General features: G+C 45.0%; 1 protein-coding gene across 1 annotated transcript; it reads left to right on the forward strand.

Moving 5' to 3' along the window:
- Nucleotides 1-289: 289 nt before the first annotated feature.
- ucmaa (upper zone of growth plate and cartilage matrix associated a) lies at nt 290-19,802 on the forward strand. The gene is made up of 5 exons (XM_083656894.1): nt 290-408; nt 3,338-3,403; nt 3,718-3,813; nt 17,514-17,612; nt 18,410-19,802. The coding sequence occupies exons 1-5, from the start codon at nt 351-353 to the stop codon at nt 18,496-18,498; spliced, it is 408 nt and encodes a 135-aa protein (XP_083513020.1). The 5' UTR covers nt 290-350; the 3' UTR covers nt 18,499-19,802.
- The last annotated feature ends 871 nt before the right edge of the window (nt 19,803-20,673 follow it).

Genomic DNA, 20,673 nt, shown 5'->3' on the forward strand with positions numbered 1-20,673 from the left:
GAATGAACAATGTTGAAGGAGGTGTGGGAACCCTGGAAGATATTTAGGGGAATGCATCTCATCTTCAGTCATTAGAGTGAGCAGAGATGTCTTTTTTTACCTGATTTCTTTTGTTTTTCTAAGTTGTGGTCTCTCTCTCTCTCTCCTCAACCCGACCTCCTCCTCCTTCTCCCTTGGGCGATTGAAATTCCAGCTGGCCTCCCCCCTCCTCCCTGAGAGACTCTCTCTCTCTCCTCCCATTGCCTCCCTCATCTCTCTCTCTCTCTCTCTCTCTCTCTCTCTCTCTCTGGGTTCAGTTCAGTTCATGTGGTGCGGTGAGATCCAGCAGGTTCTGAGTTTTGCTCTAAAAGATGTCCTGGACCCGAGTCTTCGTCCTGGCGCTGCTCGCCACCCTCCTCATCCTCACCAGTGAGTACTTGAGCGGGGCTGAGACTGGCACGAGGGGTGGGGTATTGGTGATCAGCAGGAGGGTAGATTTGTGGTCACATAGCTTCAAGATGTGCCATTGTCCTTTTAAGATACGTTTCATTGATTAGTTGTCTAATACATTAATCGACAGCTATCTTTTTATAGTTTTTTAAGGGGGGAAAAGTCAAAATTCTCTGATTTGAGCTTCTTCTTTTTTAGGATTTTTTTTGTTTGGGGGGGGGGGGATTTTCCCTTTGATTGGTGTGGCGGTGGGCGGGTGGGTGGGGGGGACCGGGGGTTGGGTGGGGGGAGGGTTGGGGGGGATAGCATGTGATGGGGGACCGCGGGTCAGATTTGAACCCGGGTCGGCCGTGCAAAGGACTAAGCCTTTGTGGTACCAGGTGAGCCACCAGGACGCTCCTGGTTCCAGCTTCTTAAATGTGAATATTTTCTGGTTTCTTTACTCCTCCATAACAGTAAACTGAACATCTTTGGGTTGTGGACAAAATAAGACAGACAAGGGGTTTTCAAAGTCTGAGACTGTGGGCCTCCCCTTAGACAAAGCCCCCCATAATTTGATCTTATTGCCACTCAACAAATTGAGCCAAGATAGTGTGATATTGCTGTTGACATGCTTCAGACTGCACCAAATACATCAAAAGGTCTGTCTGATGGCATTTATTTGTTTCACAGTAAACTTCCCCAAAACTATCTCTTTAACCATTCACACATTTAGGCTATTCTATGTGATCTCCTTTTGATAACCAATGTGATAACTTTCATTCACGGAGTCTCCCCTGAAACTGTTTGGAGCCCCCCTGGGGGAGGCCCGCCTCCCACAATCTGACCGTATTCCTACAATCCTCATCCGCAAAAATACACCATGAAGAAATTAACAAATTTACCACGAGAGGGAGGGGGTTGTGGCCACATTTACCACTGGTACAGGGTTGTGGCACGAGGCGAAGCCGAGTGCTATAAACCCTGTACCAGTGGTAAATGTGGCCACAATCCCCGACCTCGAGTGGTAAATTTGTTTTCTACAACAGCTACCAAATAATATAAAAAATACACAATTGTAACATCCAATTCATTTATTTATAATCATTACTGGTTTCAGAATACATTTATCCTTCCGCCACAGAATATAGTTCCATACACAAGATCAATGATTGCACTAAACATTTAGTTGCCTTTGAGCCAAAAAACAACTAACCTATTCCTTAACGGGATTCACAGTTATTGATACATTGCCTGTAAAAGTACAGTTATTTAAACAGTTATCTAAAGCAGCCCGTTTTGGTGGTGGTGTGTTGATATCTGGTGACGGCAGAGGGCGTTTGTTTGTTTGACAGTCCCAGGTTCGGGGTCCGGGCGCTAGTCCGACCTCCCGCTAGTCCGACCTCCCGCTAGTCCGAACTCGTGACAACTCAAGCTCAGCCAGTTCTCTCTCCCCAATTTCACCATGTCGTTCTTTGTTCACTTCACCTTCATCTTCATCTAACCACTGCTCAAAACTCAATCCACCCAGTAAATCAAACGTTACTACGAAATCGGACATTTCCTTGTTAGAGATCGGCCATTTCCTTGTTAAAGATTTGCAGACTGACAGGCTAACAGTGGGCGGAGTCAGCACAGGGAGCGGAGTCAGCATCAGGGAGCGGAGTGATACTGCGGTTGGAGCTGAACTGTAGATTGTTGGCGTATTTACCACTGTTGCTAGCCAATCAGAATCCAGTATTCACTCATGCTGTTGTAGAATTTATATTTTAATGAAATAAATGATGCTTCGTCGGTCACGTTCTTGCCAAATTTACCAATAAGCGAAGAAATGGTGTGAATTCACAGATGTTGACGAGCTACAAAGGGACAAGAGTCATGTGGCTACCGTGACCTGGAGACGTCCTCTTGTAATAATTGTGGAGATACATTCAGGCACCTCTTTCTGCCATTTTCCCCCACGGCTTTAAAAGGAAGTGGCGTGGCGTTCCCACACAGACTGACTGTAAATATTGAAGTGATTTTAATTTAAAAAAAACTCCAGTCCTAATATTGGCTTGCAAATTATTTGTCTTCTTCTAGACATGAGATTTCTATCTTCCTCCAGTCATGAAAGCTGGAGGCAGCAGTGGGAAAGGTTTTAGTTGCAATTTTTGGCACAAACATCAAATGCCATGAGACATATCTTGATGAAAGTCTTGTCCAGAAACATCCCTAGGCAATAAAATACAGAGCAGAAGAGAAGTTTATATAGGTGATTTGGGGGATCTGGATCTTTGTGGTGTGCATGATCCATGATTGGATTGCATTTTTGGGACAAACTTGACGTTTTGCTTTGCTAAATCAGAAATTATGGAATGAAATCCTTCACGAAACGCAGAGGTTTGGGGTAATTCATTAAATGAGGTCTCTATGTATACTAGCCTATTTCTGCGTGAATTCCGAGGACGTCTGTCTGTCCTTCACGTATGTCAAGAACCGCTAATGCGATCGACTTCAAACTGGGGGAGTGCGTTTAGGCGGACCTGACCTGAGTGCAGTGCTGAATTTCGTGCAATTCGGAGATGCGCAAAGTCATAGCGCCACCTACTGGCAACACACACAAAAAATCTTGAGAACCGATCTTGACCAATCAGAATACGGCTTACAAAACTTGAGAACCATTCGTCCGATTTACTTCAAACTTGGCGGGTGCACTGCTGGGGACCCGAGGAAGTGCAGTGTTGGATTTCATGAAATTCAACTAAATGTGTGTGTGTGTGGGGGGGGGGGGGGGGGGGGGGGGGTTGCAAGTAGGGAGAGGATGGGTGAAGAGTGGGAGAGGGGAATGGGGGAGTAGGGGAAGGAGGTGAACGGGCACTGCACTAGTATGGTTAAAGACAGAACACATGTATTGAGACAGCCAATCATCTCTCCTTTCCCACTCTAGTCTCCAGTGGGGCGGAGAGCGCTGCCGTCCGAGACGCCGCCGACCCCAAAGCAGACGAGCCGAAAGGTGAGAGACCTGCTCAACGCCGTCTAATGTTTCTGTTACATGTTCCCCTTATGACCAGAGACCTTATATAGACAGACACACCCCAACGTCACTTCCTGTATCTGTGCCACTGCCACGCCCACTTAGGAGACTGGTCGTTAGCCAATGAAGTTTCATACCATTGACAGACAGCCAATCACAAGCTGATGACACCGCCCATTTAGGAGACTGGAAGAAGTACCATTTCTTATCATTGGCAGAGCATGGAGTGTGGTGTCTCTATCTATATTAAAGGTCTCTGTTATGACTCCTTCCTTCCACCATCTGACCTCTAGGGGCAGCACGGCGAGTCTTCATGCCTGAGTCGGACGCCTCCAACTTCTTCAGACGGCGCAGTCGTCGCTCGGTCCACCACCAGGCGGAGCTCCAAGGTGGGTTTGTGTCATTTAACGGCAGAGAGGCGGAGCCAACGACAGACTGTATGTTTTCACCAGTCTGCTTGTAGTAACCATAGACTGTAGCCTATACAAATATGGACGTAGCCGCGTGACGTCACCCATTGGTTTCAAACTAGAGATTGAGACCATCAACTCATTAGGAAAGTGTTTACTGAGTTCATAAATCAAGTGAATCAGCCTCTGATTGGAAGCTAAGTGAAAACATGTACAAAAATGAAAATGTATAAACTGTACCTGTAATTCTAAAAGAAAATGGACAGTCATTTATAGGTTATTATTGATTTATTTTTCTTTGTCCGGCCTAGTTGGTTGTATGAGGTACTTGCAGACAGTCAGTGTGCTACATGCAGTAGAATGCAGCCGGCACGGTCCCAGTTTGGAGAACTGGAGACCGGCTGCATCAGGCAGGTAGAGCTGTCTGCTGAGTGTGAACAGGTTCACGAGCACAAAGCTAAAAAATTTAAAATAAAAAAGCATAAAAAGCTTCCATACTGCTCACCTGGCGTAATTCAAGTCTCCACAAGCCCTGAGATGCCAAGTTGACCTCATTTACACAATTTTTTGCTGGAATCTACAGTAGCCATGTGGAGCTGGAACCTCACTTCCTTCTTCCTCTTCTCATCTTTTCAAATCAACTTGGCATCTCAGGGCTTGTGGAGACTTGGATTATGCCAGCTGAGCAGTATGGAAGCATTTTGTGGTTTTTGTTTTTCCTGTTTCTGTTTCTTTCCTTTTTTTATTTTTACGTTTTTGCTCGTGACCCTGTTCATACTCGTCAGCAGACAGCTCTACTTGCCTGATGCGGCTGTGTAGTACACTGACTATTGGTAAGTACCTCATACACTCCCACATAAAAAAACCCAACTATCCCTTAACCAATGTCACTCATGCCAAAACCTAACCAACCCAGGCTCGTGCGAGCCTGGGCTCCTGGCCAATCCTAGTGCTTGAATGCTACGCAGGGCGGGTCTTGTCGGGAAAAGCAGTGGGCTCCATAATCACGCAAAACAGACATTTGCTGCATTTTTGGCTTCAGCGCAAAAAGGATTTGTCCATCTGAGAAGAAATAGCGGGAGATGGAAGGAGGTGCTGTGTGTCATCTCTATGCTGCAGGGAGGTGTGTGTGTCATCTCTATGCTGCAGGGAGGTGTGTGTGTCATCTCTATGCTGCAGGGAGGTGTGTGTGTCATCACTATGCTGCAGGGAGGTGTGTGTGTCATCTCTATGCTGCAGGGAGGTGTGTGTGTCATCTCTATGCTGCAGGGAGGTGTGTGTGTCATCTCTATGCTGCAGGGAGGTGTGTGTGTCATCTCTATGCTGCAGGGAGGTGTGTGTGAAGTGGCTGGTCAGAGGTTGAAGGAGGTGCTGTGTGTCGTCTCTATGCTGCAGGGAGGTGTGTGTGAAGTGGCTGGTCAGAGGTTGAAGGAGGTGCTATGTGTCATCTCTATGCTGCAGGGAGGTGTGTGTGAAGTGGCTGGTCAGAGGTTGAAGGAGGTGCTATGTGTCGTCTCTATGCTGCAGGGAGGTGTGTGTGAAGTGGTTGCTCAGAGGTTGAAGGAGGTGCTATGTGTCGTCTCTATGCTGCAGGGAGGTGTGTGTGAAGTGGCTGCTCAGAGGTTGAAGGAGGTGTGTGTGTCATCTCTATGCTGCAGGGAGGTGTGTGTGAAGTGGCTGGTCAGAGGTTGAAGGAGGTGCTATGTGTCGTCTCTATGCTGCAGGGAGGTGTGTGTGAAGTGGCTGGTCAGAGGTTGAAGGAGGTGCTATGTGTCGTCTCTATGCTGCAGGGAGGTGTGTGTGAAGTGGCTGGTCAGAGGTTGAAGGAGGTGCTATGTGTCGTCTCTATGCTGCAGGGAGGTGTGTGTGAAGTGGCTGCTCAGAGGGTTGTTTATGTTGATTTATGTGTGGTGTTACGAGCTGACCGGTGGGCTGTGCTTGTGTGGTCAATGTGGCCACAATGTGGATGCTTTTAAATACTGCAGGGCCTGGCCTCCTGGAGAAGAATGCTGGTGATGTGTGGTGATGTGTGTGTGTGTGTGTGTGTGTGTGTGTGTGTGTGTGTGTGTGTGTGTGTGTGTGTGTGTGTGTGTGTGTGTGTGTGTGTGTGTGTGTGTGTGTGTGTGTGTGTGTGTGTGTGTGTGTGTGTGTGTGTGTGTGTTTTCTTGCACATCTATTTTAGGGAGGACCAATTTGAGTTTTATAACTAAGTGAGGACATTTGAGGAAAGTGAGGACATTTTGGCCGGTCCTCACTTTGTCACACACCTTCAAAGGCCTGTTTGAAGGTTGAGACTTGGTTTGAAGGGTTAGGTTAGGGTAAGTGTTAGGTTAGGGTAAGTGTTAGGGTAAGTGTTAGGTTAGGGTAAGTGTTAGGCTTAGGCATTAGTTAATGATGGTGATGGTTAAGGTTAGGGGCTAGCTAGGGAATGCATGATGTCAATGAATGTCCTCACTAAGATGTACAAACGTGTGCGTGTGTGTGTGTGTGTGTGTGTGTGTTGGTTTATTGGTTTGTAGTTGAATGAGGGCGATATGATTTGAGTTTGTGACTGAAAACTGTGAAAGTTCAGAGAGAGGGAGAGAGAAAGAGAGAAAGAGAGAGAGAAAGAGAGAAAGAGAGAAAGAGAGAGAGAGAAAGAGAGAAAGAGAGAGAGAGAGAGAGAGAAAGAGAGAAAGAGAGAGAGAGAGAGAGAAAGAGAGAGAAAGAGAGAGAGAGAAAGAGAGAAAGAGAGAAAGAGAGAGAGAGAGAGAGAGAGAGAGAGAGAGAGAGAGGAGACTGGAAACTCAACCAGGTGTTCTATACAAGAGCAGCTCTTAAATCTGATTCCGACACACACACACACACACACACACGAGTTGGAGGCGGCAGGAGTCACAGGGTAGTATGGAGCACATTTTCTCCGTACAATAATAAGCTCATTCTTCCACTGCCAAAGCATCAGCACAGGACACATCTCAAACCAAAGCATCAGCACCGGACACATCTCAAACCAAAGCATCAGCACCGGACACATCTCAAACCAAAGCATCAGCACCGGACACATCTCAAAACAAAGCATCAGCACCGGACACATCTCAAAACAAAGCATCAGCACCGGACACATCTCAAAACAAAGCATCAGCACCGGACACATCTCAAACCAAAGCATCAGCACCGGACACATCTCAAACCAAAGCATCAGCACCGGACACATCTCAAAACAAAGCATCAGCACAGGACACATCTCAAACCAAAGCATCAGCACAGGACACATCTCAAAACAAAGCATCAGCACCGGACACATCTCAAACCAAAGCATCAGCACCGGACACATCTCAAAACAAAGCATCAGCACAGGACACATCTCAAACCAAAGCATCAGCACAGGACACATCTCAAACCAAAGCATCAGCACCGGACACATCTCAAACCAAAGCTTTAGCACAGGACACATCTCAAACCAAAGCATCAGCACAGGACACATCTCAAACCAAAGCATCAGCACCGGACACATCTCAAACCAAAGCATCAGCACAGGACACATCTCAAACCAAAGCATCAGCACAGGACACATCTCAAACCAAAGCATCAGCACAGGACACATCTCAAACCAAAGCTTTAGCACCAGACACATCTCAAACCAAAGCTTTAGCACAGGACACATCTCAAACCAAAGCTTTAGCACCAGACACATCTCAAACCAAAGCATCAGCACAGGACACATCTCAAACCAAAGCTTTAGCACCAGACACATCTCAAACCAAAGCATCAGCACAGGACACATCTCAAACCAAAGCATCAGCACCGGACACATCTCAAACCAAAGCATCAGCACAGGACACATCTCAAACCAAAGCATCAGCACAGGACACATCTCAAACCAAAGCATCAGCACCGGACACATCACAAACCAAAGCTTTAGCACAGGACACATCTCAAACCAAAGCATCAGCACAGGACACATCTCAAACCAAAGCATCAGCACCGGACACATCTCAAACCAAAGCATCAGCACAGGACACATCTCAAACCAAAGCATCAGCACAGGACACATCTCAAACCAAAGCATCAGCACAGGACACATCTCAAACCAAAGCATCAGCACAGGACACATCTCAAACCAAAGCATCAGCACCGGACACATCTCAAACCAAAGCATCAGCACCGGACACATCTCAAACCAAAGCATCAGCACAGGACACATCTCAAACCAAAGCATCAGCACAGGACACATCTCAAACCAAAGCTTTAGCACAGGACACATCTCAAACCAAAGCTTTAGCACCGGACACATCTCAAACCAAAGCATCAGCACCGGACACATCTCAAACCAAAGCATCAGCACAGGACACATCTCAAACCAAAGCATCAGCACAGGACACATCTCAAACCAAAGCATCAGCACAGGACACATCTCAAACCAAAGCTTTAGCACCGGACACATCTCAAACCAAAGCATCAGCACAGGACACATCTCAAACCAAAGCATCAGCACAGGACACATCTCAAACCAAAGCATCAGCACAGGACACATCTCAAACCAAAGCTTTAGCACCGGACACATCTCAAACCAAAGCTTTAGGGCCGGACACATCTCAAACCAAAGCTTTAGCACAGGACACATCTCAAAACAAAGCTTTAGGGCCGGACACATCTCAAACCAAAGCATCAGCACAGGACACATCTCAAACCAAAGCTTTAGCACCGGACACATCTCAAACCAAAGCTTTAGGGCCGGACACATCTCAAACCAAAGCTTTAGCACAGGACACATCTCAAAACAAAGCTTTAGGGCCGGACACATCTCAAACCAAAGCATCAGCACAGGACACATCTCAAACCAAAGCATCAGCACAGGACACATCTCAAACCAAAGCATCAGCACAGGACACATCTCAAACCAAAGCTTTAGCACCGGACACATCTCAAACCAAAGCTTTAGGGCCGGACACATCTCAAACCAAAGCTTTAGCACAGGACACATCTCAAAACAAAGCTTTAGGGCCGGACACATCTCAAACCAAAGCATCAGCACAGGACACATCTCAAACCAAAGCTTTAGCACCGGACACATCTCAAACCAAAGCTTTAGGGCCGGACACATCTCAAACCAAAGCTTTAGCACAGGACACATCTCAAAACAAAGCTTTAGGGCCGGACACATCTCAAACCAAAGCATCAGCACAGGACACATCTCAAACCAAAGCATCAGCACAGGACACATCTCAAACCAAAGCATCAGCACAGGACACATCTCAAACCAAAGCTTTAGCACCGGACACATCTCAAAACAAAGCATCAGCACCGGACACATCTCAAACCAAAGCTTTAGCACCGGACACATCTCAAACCAAAGCTTTAGCGCCGGACACATCTCAAACCAAAGCATCAGCAGCACTGGATGCACCTCAAAACAAATCATCAGCACTGGACACATTCTCTTTAGAATAGGGAACTAAGTGTCAAACTACTAGTGATGAGCAAGAGCTCACTTTAGAATGGGGGAAAACTGAATGAAGAGCCTAGTAGTGGTAGAATATGATCATGCAGAATAAGGCATTAATAAGTGCTTTATAATGAGTCATAAACAGCCAATATGCTACTAATATGCATGCTAATAAGGAACTAGTTACTGGTTAAAGGGATACACCAACATTTTGGGAGTTTACGCCATTTGTCAATTGAGTACACAAGTCACAGCATGTACATGTGAGTGTTTGTGACGCTGTTGCAATGTGTACTTTAAGCGACTGAACGAGAGTAGGCAGCTGCACCGGTCACATCATTGTAGCACTAGTTACAGTAAGTAGCAGCGATGGCTGTACCACTCTGTGTAGGGCACGCAGATTGAAAATAAAACCATGTGCATTCTAGTTTTGATATAGACAATATAACAAATGGCCTAAAGTCCCAAAATGTTGGCGTATCCCTTTAATATGTGTTCCTTAATATAAAGGAGCACAGCTCATTCAGAATGCTGCTGCTAGAGTTCTAACGAAGACTAAGAAAGCTGATCATCTCACTCCAGTTCTTAAGTCCTTACACTGGTTGCCAGTGTGTCATAGAATAGATTTTAAAATACTGTTATTAGTCTATAAATCACTTAATGGCCTAGGCCCAAAATACATCGCTGAATTGCTCCCACGCTACGAACCGTCTAGACCTCTTAGTCTTAGGTCAGCATGGTCCAGCTTATTAACTGTCCCTAGGATCAAATTAAATCATGGGAAGGCCGCATTTACCCACTATGCTTCTGCTAGCTGGAACAAATTGCCTGAAGACCTCAGATCTGCCCCAACTTTACTTACTTTTAAAAATAGACTGAAGACTTTTATGTTTACCGTCGCTTGGTTTTAAAACATAGATGATTGTAATTGCTGCCAAAATCTGCAGGTCTGGGGGATGGTTCCGTAATACGGATATACTCACAAGAGGGTGAGGTGATGCGTCAGGAGGGACGCACGCGTAAGGGGAGCTTACTTGAGCCGTACTCGTTTTAAGCAAGGTTTAGAGAAAAAAAACGACCTGTTTGTCGACGGGCAACAGATGACGCAAGGTACAAGCGGGGGTATGCTTGGCGTCCAAACTGCAGTATAGAGGAAAAGAGGACACCGTACCCAGACCTGAGTTTTATGTGTGTGTAGTCATGTTTCTTATATAGTCATGATGTCGAGGGACTCATTATAGATAAATTAATTTATTCTATTATGCAAAACCCAATAACCCTATAAGTTTTTTGCTCTTTTTGCAACTGCTGCGCCTGTTGCTTAATGCACTTTTTATACTTTTTATACTTTTTTTTAAGTTTTGTTGTGATGCTTTTAAATGTCCATTTTATTCTCTTCTTTTATTTTCCTGTCAACCATTTTATGTGAAGCACTTTGAATTGCCTCTGTGTATGAAATGTGCTATACAAATAAACTTGACTTGACTTGACCTACAGCTTTTATCACTTCCACATAGGCTTCATCTGAGCCTGAGCTGATGCAAACAGGTGTAGGACAGGTCTGTCAACAAACAATATTACAATTAACAGAGACACAGGTGAAGTCTTTCAGAAGTGTGTGCGTGGGGATGGCCAAGTCAAAAAGAGCTCAGGCACTGAGTCTGCAGGTGTAAACATTTAGGTAGGCAGGCATCATCACACTGATCTAGTTTTCATTAGGGGAATTCTTTCACTTGCAACTATCTCCACTCATAATAGCAGCTATTATGGAAAATTGTCTGTTTTCCAATGGAAAACGTGTGTGTGTGTGTGTGTGTGTGTGTGTGTGTGTGTGTGTGTGTGTGTGTGTGTGTGTGTGTGTGTGTGTGTGTGTGTGTGTGTGTGTGTGTGTGCGCGTGCGCGTGTGCGTGTGTGTGTGTGTCCCCTCCAGAGAGGGGCTGTGGTTGGCTCCACCTCGCCCGCCCGTCACAGCACCAAAGTGGGGCACAACTCTGAACAAACAGACCCACAGTCCTGGAGAAAAAAAACGTCACTTAGAAAAAGGTTGTTTATGTCACTTGCCAGCTCAGTCCGTGAGAACCAGCGGGGGCAGCCGTGTGTGTGTGTGTGTGTGTGCATGCGTGCGTGTGTGAGAGAGAGTGTGTGTGTGTGTGTGTGTGTGTGTGTGTGTGTGTGTGTGTGTGTGTGTGTGTGTGTGTGTGTGTGTGTGTGTGTGTGTGTGTGTGTGTGTTAGGGACTTTGAAGTTGTGACTCTGGTAGAGAAGTGATGTGCAGATAGGAAAATCCCTGCAGGAGCTGAGGCAGGAATGCAAGGACCAAATGACTCTTAAAGGAATATAGACCGTTTTAACTTGACAACAACAACATTCTAAATTGAACCCCAGCTCACCTCCTGTTGCAGTGTTTACTAACAGGACTGACAATTATGTGGAAACCATCTATACTGTTTGTGGGAAACTGTCCTGCTGCTCAACCTAAAGTAAAGACCTCTTCCACACCAAAATCATCCTCATGTCCCCGCTCTGATGCGTCATGCTAAGACTAAAAGGTAATTCTTACTTTGGATAATGCTTATGGCTGCTATCGCTCAACATAGTGTATGCTAAAGTGTTAGCATGGAGCTACTATCAGTCAACATAAAGTGTTAGCATGGAGATACTATCAGTCAACATAAAGGGTTAGCATGGAGCTACTTATCATCACTCAACATAGTCTATGCTAAAGCGTTAGTATGGAGCTTCTAAGCTCTTTCACACCGGCCTTGAAAGCCGAAAAATGCACGGAAAATAGGATCCGCTCCTCCGATGTGAAAGTCATGAACGCGCGTTGGTGGTAAATTGTTATACGCCTTTTGTCCCGGGAGCAAAGCTTGTCACAGCGCCGGTTTAGCAGGCAACCCGCCTCACTTGAAAGCGTCGGAGCAGCAAGGCGGAGCAGTGCGAATGCTTCACTTTCGTGTTTTCTGCACCTGCACAGCTGCACCTCCTTGGCTGGCATACATCAGCGATGTTTGGTTGTTGAATGAATTACACAAGGTGACACCATATCGATCTGCTTAGTCAGTGAATTTACTTCTATGAAATGTGTTGTATAAATAAAGTTGGCTTTCCTTGAATGCAATTAATGCAACACTACGCTGCCAGAAAGTCGGCAGATGAGCCCGCCCACCATGCGAGTGCACCTATCCTCCTGCTCAGCGGACTAGGAGAAGGAGGGAAGTCTTGTTGTTGAATGAATTCGTTCATCATACAGTAGCCAGGCTACACTAACCTATGAAAATATTAATTTGGGCTAGGAGGAGCTGGAAATCCCTCCGCTCGCCTTTCAATCCGGGAGCAGGGGATTTCACCTGAAAGTACACAGCAGCACGGGAATGTGGCCGTGCTGCTTGGCTCTGTGTGAAAGCAATTTCTGTGGCGAGGCTGCGGGCTTTGCGGGACTCCTAAAACTGCAATTTTGTGTGATCTGTGTCACTCAACATAATGTATGCTAAAACATTCGCATGGAGCTACTATCCCTCAACATAGTGTATGCTAAAGTGTTAGCATGGAGCTACTAACAGTCAACATAAAGTGTTAGCATGGAGCTACTATCAGTCAACATAAAGCGTTAGCATGGAGCTACTATCACTCAACATAATGTATGCTAAAGGGTTAGCATGGGGCTACTATCCATCAACATATTGTATGCTAAATTGCTAGCATGGAGCTACTATCAGTCAACATAAAGCATTAGCATGGAACTACTATCAGTCAACATAAAGCGTTAGCATGGAGCTACTATCAGTCAACATAATGTACGCTAAAGGGTTAGCATGGAGCTGCTATCCCTCAACATAGTGTATGCTAAAGTGCATGGAGCAACAATCCATCAGAGAGGGCTGTTTTGATCTGGTCAGAAGGTCAATCAATATGCATTAATGACATGGACCGCCAATACAAAAAAGCTAAGGAAATCAGTGTCCAGGTACAACATAACCAGATTGAAGCAGATTTGGTCAACTGCCTATTTATTTGATTGTTATTATTTTTAAGCTGCATTTGCACTCTGGCGGCCCCAAGTGGCAGCGAGTATACCTGGTTGAATTCTGGAAGGTTTGAAAACCTTCATTAACCAGAAGCCATTTATAGTGATGTCAGCAAACCAGAATTTCACTCGCAAATATGGTGAAACTGAACGGACACTCGATCCTGTCTGCTGCAGCCCCCAATGTGTGATCTAGAACCAGGGTCTGTCTGAGACTGTGGGTCATAAAAGTGATTCCCGTTTGTGAAGATGATCCTGCTGAACACAAATTCGCGCTCCCATAAACTTTTGTTAACCACAGACTTTATTTTATGCATTTAAGTGAAATCCTCATTCTAAAACCCCATTCACTTTTCCCCGTAAGCTCCAACATGCTACTTCCGGACTCATTCCTGTGGTGCTCTATAACTGACGTAATACTTTTTACTTCCATTCACTGAGCCTCCCCTGAAACTGTTTGGAGCCCGCCTGGGGACGCCCCCCTCCCACTTTGAAAACCTCTAGACTGATAAGATGGGTATAAAGCCTAGCCTAGTAGAGCTTTACTGCTGCACAACCACAGGTAACTATCTCCACCTGTACTGTTAACAAACAGATGGCACAGAAGGGCAATACAAAGGCCTCTTTCATAGGCAACTAGTTTTACATGTGAGGTGTGTGTGTGTGTGTGTGTGTGCGTGCGTGCGTGTGTGTGTGTGCGTGTGTGTGTGTGTGTGTGCGTGCGTGCGTGCGTGCGTGCGTGTGCGTGCGTGCGTGCGTGCGTGCGTGTGTAAGTGTGTGTGTGTGACCTTTTTCCCCTCAGCTAAGCTGCCTCTTTGGTAGGAAAGTGAGTTTTGGGAGTGGACGGCTGGACGCGTGCGTCTGCCTTGACTCAACGTCTTGTGATGTCATCTCATTGAGGGCCTGATTGAAAGAATAACACGGCCAAGCCAGTAATGTCTAATGTACACAGTGCTGCTCAGCCTGCACCTGCATGGGTGGCTGTGTTTTTGCACCCGGGACGGGGCAGTTTGGATGGAGGAGCGGGGGATCAGTGATGTAGTGGAGAGCAAACACCCTTTGAAGGAGTTGTATTCCAACTTTATCAACGTGCTGTTATGTTATGATGAGGTCATACTTTACCTGCCTCTCTGTGGCTTGGCTCCGGTCCGTCTGTCGGTCCACAATAGACCAAATCAGCGGGATGTTTACATTTACTTCCGGGTACCCCTGAGGTCCACACATTATAATGGCGGTGGACGGCACAAACTGACGTGTTGAAGACAAAAACAGACAAAGAAGACAAAAATGGTTCGTCCGTGTTGTGTTGTTGTTTAATATCATTCATAACAACACAGACTAGCTAATTTACCTGTTGGACCAGACTAGAGTAGACTTGAAGCTAAATTAAATTGACGTGGCGTCAGTAGCTCTGTCTGTACCAGGCTCTTTCTCGCTGAGAAGAGCCTGGTGACGCGAGGTTACTCTGTCTGTAACGTTAACGACTCTGCAAAAAAACAGCGAGTTTGACAGACAAACAAACGTTATTAGCTAGCTAACACTACATAAAACAAACACAGAAGAAAGGCTAGATACGTCGGACAAGCATGTTTACCAACCGTTTAACCATTTAAATTGAAAGTAGTCGGCCGAAAACAACGAGAGGGTTTGACAGCATTTATTTGACAACACGCACATTTAAACCTGCCGCCTTCCCCAAGTGGTACCCGGAAGTAAATTTGTTTACATGGTGACGTCACGGTGATTTGGTCTTATATGGCAGGAAGGAGTCTGGAAGACCTGGATGCTGCACTGCTAGACCATTTATGGTCTATTAGGATTGTTTGTATTACATTAATTTTAGTCTTTGTAGTCTGTACGGTATGAAATATGGCGAGGGTGTGCATGTATTTTGGAGCTTTGTCAAAAATTTGCACACTTGAGGACCTAGAGACCATTTTTGTCTGTGTGTAATTATACACACTATCATCCCTTGAGACCAAAAATAGAAACTGCAAAGAGAAGTGCTATTTTTGGGTCTTTTTTCTTTTCTTTTCTTTTTTCTTTTTTTACAAAAAGCATGCATTTTATGCATCCTGGACAGCTTGAAAATTATAGTTTTCACCAACACCCACCATGGTTTTTATGGGCATTATAATAGGATTTTTCTTTAAATTTGACAAAGCACACATTTTTTTTAATTGATCAAACTCAATGTTGTTGCATAGAAAAAAACTGCATTTCATCTTGTGGAAAATTTAAACTGAAAAAACAGCTGCATTATGTAAGCAAAGTGGCATTTTAAAGGGTTAATATTCTGAAAATGAATAAACATTGATATGATGAGATCTGAAGTGACTTAAAAGATTTAGAAAAAACATATGATAGCTAGCTAATGATAGCCCGCCCTTCGTTAATTAAGCATCATAGTGAGGCGACTTTTAGAAATGCACGAGTGTAAAGAACAAAACAATGCTGATTTATTTCTCACACTCCGGAAACTGTAAACCGTTTGGCAGACGTTCATTTAGTTTGATAGTTATTGAAAGTTGATTTGAGTCAAGCTACTGTTTCAGATGTGAGATCACGTGCAAAATAAATCTGCATTGTTTCTCATAAGTGTCTCATTGCATTGATATATATAAATTTGGTAATGTGGACTCTGTTTACATTTTTGTGCCGGCCACAGCGATGCCGTTTTATGTGCGATTGGGCTGAAACTTTCAGGGGGTGTAAAGAGCACCTGACGGTGACCTGACAGGGCCGGATTTTTTTATTAGGCGATTGGCCTAATTACCTATGTCATCAGTGATGTCATACCACATCATTGTGACATCACTGATGTCATCAGTGACACATGAGAGAGGCTGAGGGAAAAAGAGGAGAGGGAGACTGAGGGAGATGGAGAGAGACGAGAGGGAGAGAGATGAGAGGGGGAGAGAGACTGAGGAAGAGATTGCGCGCGCCAATAGGGCAGGCGAGGCCAAGCAGCAGCCGAGCTGCAGGTAGTGCAGTAGTAGTAGCAGTGGTGTTATAGTTATAGGAAATTGCATTGATTGGCCTAAAGGGGGCGCTGCAAATGTTTGTTTACTTGTTGGGTTTTGCCAAATCATGGGGGACAATCTGCAGCTGACCACCGAGTCAACAATCCTCCCCGCGGTGGGCCGCTCGGCGTGACAGAACTGACCCAACCACAGTTTCTAAACTCAGCTCTGCTGTGAACTTTTCCAAATGGCACCCATCAACCCAACTGAGCGGTGTCATTTTGACACTATTTGGGGCATCAGTCTGATGTACCTCGCTGCGGTATGTCATACAGAAATAACAGGCACGGTGGTGCAGTGGTACCGCTGTCGCCTCACAGCTAGAAGGTCCTGGGTTCGATTCTCACCTGGGACGTTGTGATCGCTGAAGGAGTGCGTACCCGTCCGCATGTCCTCGAGTGCCCACCGCCCGGGTGGGGTCGTCAAAAGGGCCTTTCTGTGTGGAGTTTGCATGTTCTCCCCGTGCCCCCTGGGGGTTTGCTTCATATAGGAACCCCACACCAAAACATGCAATATCCTGGTCGCTGATGTGGTGCCTCCTCTGGTCGTTCGGCGCACCTGTTCGGAGGGAGGGGAACTGGTTGGAATAGCGTGAACCTCCCACATGCTATGTCCTACCGGTGAAGCTTCCCCTGTCAGGTGAAAAGAAGCGGCTGGCTACTGCCCATGTCTCGGAGGAAGCATGGAGCCAGTTTCGGCTCTCCCCAGATTGGCAGAGAGTGGAGCAGCAACCAGGATAAATACATTAAAATTAGCACTAACGGGGGATAAAGAATCTGGAAAAAATAAGGCAGCTGAATGCCGTTATTGACCAATCAGAATCGATTATTCAACAAGGCCGTGTAATAATACATTATAACTGGTATTAAACTGCTGTGAGTGATTTGATCTCTTCATATATCAAGTCTCAAGTCATTCAGATTGTGACATCGAGTCTCCACCTCTGCCTATTCCTCCTGTCCATCAGTGGTTTGAATATTATGAAGACTTTCTCTCTCCCTCACTCTCTTCTATCTCTCCCTCCCTCCCTCTTATATATCTGTCCTTCTCTTCTATCTCTCTCTCCCTAACTCTCTTCTCTCTCTCCCTCTCTCCCTAACTCTCTCCCATCTCTCTCTCCCTCTCTTCTATCTCTCTCTTGCTCCCTGTCTTCTATCTCTCTCTCGCTCCCTCCCTCACTTCTCTCTCCTCTCTTTCCACAGCGGAGCAGAGGGTGAGGATGTCAGCAGATGAGCGGAGGAGGGAGTACAACGAGGAGCAGAGGGACGAGTTTGAGAACTACGTGGAGGAGGAGCGTGACGGTAAAGAAACCCCCCCCGCAGGCCCAGGCAAGGTGGCCATTTGCGGTCGACCACCGAGCCGACAACTCAGCGCTGAAACCACATTGCAAAAGTCGCCCACTCATAGCCTCATGGCCCATGTTTTGATTTTTTTTTCTTCCAGAAACTTAAATTAAAAAATATTTATTACACATCAAAATCAATCCACAGATGAAAAACAGAAACAGGACTTGATTTTTTTAATCTGCTGATGAATCCTCTGTGTCATCGAGTTAGGGGGAGAGAGAGGCGGCAGAGAGACAGATAGAGAGAGGGGGAGAGAGAGAGAGAGAGAGAGGTCAGACAGATCTGGTCCACGGGCCGGTGTGACTTGATTGGTGGGCCGGTTTTGGCCCCCGGGCCACCAGTTGAATAGGCCTGGCGTAAGGTAACTAAGCCTGCGCCACTGACAATGGAGACCGGAGTTCGATTCCCAGCTTTTCCAAAGTAATTTCAGTCAGAAGTCACATTTAACGTGTTTTGTTATTTAACCCTAACCCATCTCATAACACTAACTACCAGAACAAAAGGTGTTTTTATTTGCATGTTTTCAAATTAATGTTGGAAACGGCCATGTTTTCAATGTAACCCATATTAAAAATGTACCCCAACATATTTTTGGTTCATAAATGTTGAGATTCAGTGTATCTGTGCATGCCAACATTTTATTCTGGCGAAAGGCTTAACAGTGTTGCAGAGTTCCAGGGGGTCAGAGTTCATACGGGATTATGAAAAAAATAAATAATAATAATAAATCATCTCCATTTCTTCACCCGCAGAGCAAAATGAGCGGACGAGGGAAACGAACGAGCAGTGGCGAGAGTTCCACTACGACGGCCAGTACCCTCGCTACTACTGGTCCTACTGAGCATGCTCCAGAGCGTGGAGGGCGGGCCTACAGCGCCGGGCAGCCTGTGATTGACAGCCCCACATCGTCAGCTTTCCTTCACGCCAGAAAAGGCGATTCTTGGCGCTTTTGCGACGCTAGCTTCACTAAACTTACCAACTTACCCCCCCCCCCATGTTTATTCCTCAAGATAAAGCTTTTTGTATCAAATCAAAATAGTGCAATATATATTTCTTTACGTTCAACTGTTTTTAAAGTGCAGTTTTTGTTATGGATGCTGAGCTTTTTTGCCTTTTCATATTAAAGGCAGGCTGTGTGTGTGTTAAGCTACAGTATATATGCATGCTGCATGTTTAATCTGTACATACAAGTTCTGCAGTAACGTGCGTTCTCTTTATGGCCGGCTCGTGTACACCTGACACTAGGGATGCACAATATTGGATTTGTGCATATCGGATATGCTGACATTTTTTTTACTCTTTTGATCAATTGCCAATACTGATTATGCACATGTAATTTCAGAGAGCATCAAGTCTCCCATGTAGTGGAATTAACACATTATGCCTACTCTTACCGTGAGCCCACTGGCAGATACAGACATAAATACAATGCTTTTCAACATGTACACATTCACTGGGCAAAAATAAGAAAAATACTTCAACTTCGGTTATGTAAAACATGACATATTTTTATGCCATTATATGTTCAAATTATATGTTCAAACCAAACTGAGTATTTAGTAAAGCAACGAGCATTTACAGTAGGCATAATTAAAATGTCATTTGATCAGCCCGTCATATTGGCAGAAATGTTCGTTTTGGGCGATATTTAATTTTGAAGCCTTTATCGGCCGATACCGATGACCGTGCCAAATGCCGATATCATGGCGCATCCCTAGCTGACACTATGATACATGAGCAGCTGTTAAAGGTACAGTATACTGTGCAACCTTTTTAGGGCTCTTCACATGTAAACACTTTTTTCTTCTTCTTCACTTTACACGTTAAAGTATCTTTTTTTCTTCTTCTTCACTTTACACGTTAAAGTACATTATATATTTTTTCTTCTTCTTCACTTTGCACGTTAAAGTATATTTTAGCTGACAGAGCTCTTGATGAACATCAGTTTATAGGAGCTACAAATGACTTTTAGATGTACATGAAAGCCATAAACGCTTTGTTTACATTTGTATTGTTTGTAAACATTGGAGCAAAACAGGCTTGTGTGTTTTGAGTTATGGTGCAATAATAACAATTAAAAGAGCACATGGTTCATCGATAAGTCCTACTCATCAATAATATGACTTTAAGATGCAAAAAAAAATAAAGACGTTTGTCTACATTTGATTAGGGGCCTAAAACAGTTGCATAGTATGCAGTTAAAAATCATACACTTCCAGAGGAGGGTTTGTGTAAGAAAACTGACTCAATGTCACTTCTGTATTCAAGTGAAAAGGAGAAATAAAGAGGCGTTTCTCCTGCTTGGTATTTGGAGTATTTAAAGGAAGGCGAGGCGGGCTGACGTGGTGCGCTGGAGAAACTATCAGTCTGGAGGAGTTCCACATTCCAGAGTGGAAATATTAGACAAGACCTGGGCAGAGGAGAGGGGAAAAAGTACAACAGGATAACAGGGTTCCTACACATTTTCATTAAAAAAAAGAAAAAGTCCATACTTTTTTCCAGACCTTGATTTGTTTTGAAGATTTTGTCTGGTCTTGCCCCTGCCCTGCTAAGTAGGTCATATCACTGTATAGATGAGGATTGTTCTTCACAGCTGCAAATATCAGATCTGAATATGTGAGATGATTGGCACGGTTCCTACACGCTTTCCATTTTAAAACTCCAGATTTTTCCAGGCAGACCCTATGTTCTTGACTGGATGTGATTTTGGTGCAGACCCTATGTTCTTGACTGGATGTGATTTTGGTGCAGACCCTATGTTCTTGACTGGATGTGATTTTGGTGCTGACCCTATGTTCTTGACTGGATGTGGTTTTGGTGCAGACCCTATGTTCTTGACTGGATGTGGTTTTGTCGATAGAGGATATCATATCCCCATTTAACACAATCGGCACAATACATTTAATTCCTCTGAAATGGTGATTAAGGCCTTTTAATACTTTTTAAAGGCCTTAATTTCCCCTAAATTGATTTATCAACTTTTAATACTTTTCAAGACCCCACGGATACCCTGCTA

Source organism: Poromitra crassiceps, assembly GCF_964638095.1.
Source record: "Poromitra crassiceps genome assembly, chromosome: 2".
Classification (NCBI taxonomy): domain Eukaryota; kingdom Metazoa; phylum Chordata; class Actinopteri; order Beryciformes; family Melamphaidae; genus Poromitra; species Poromitra crassiceps.

Excerpts from the sequence above, each read along its gene's own strand:
- ucmaa (XM_083656894.1), top strand. The coding sequence starts at position 351 with ATGTCCTGGACCCGAGTCTTCGTCCTGGCGCTGCTCGCCACCCTCCTC. Across the intron at positions 409-3,337 it reads CACCCTCCTCATCCTCACCA|TCTCCAGTGGGGCGGAGAGC; the intron begins GTGAGTACTTGA and ends TTCCCACTCTAG. Across the intron at positions 3,404-3,717 it reads CAAAGCAGACGAGCCGAAAG|GGGCAGCACGGCGAGTCTTC; the intron begins GTGAGAGACCTG and ends TCTGACCTCTAG.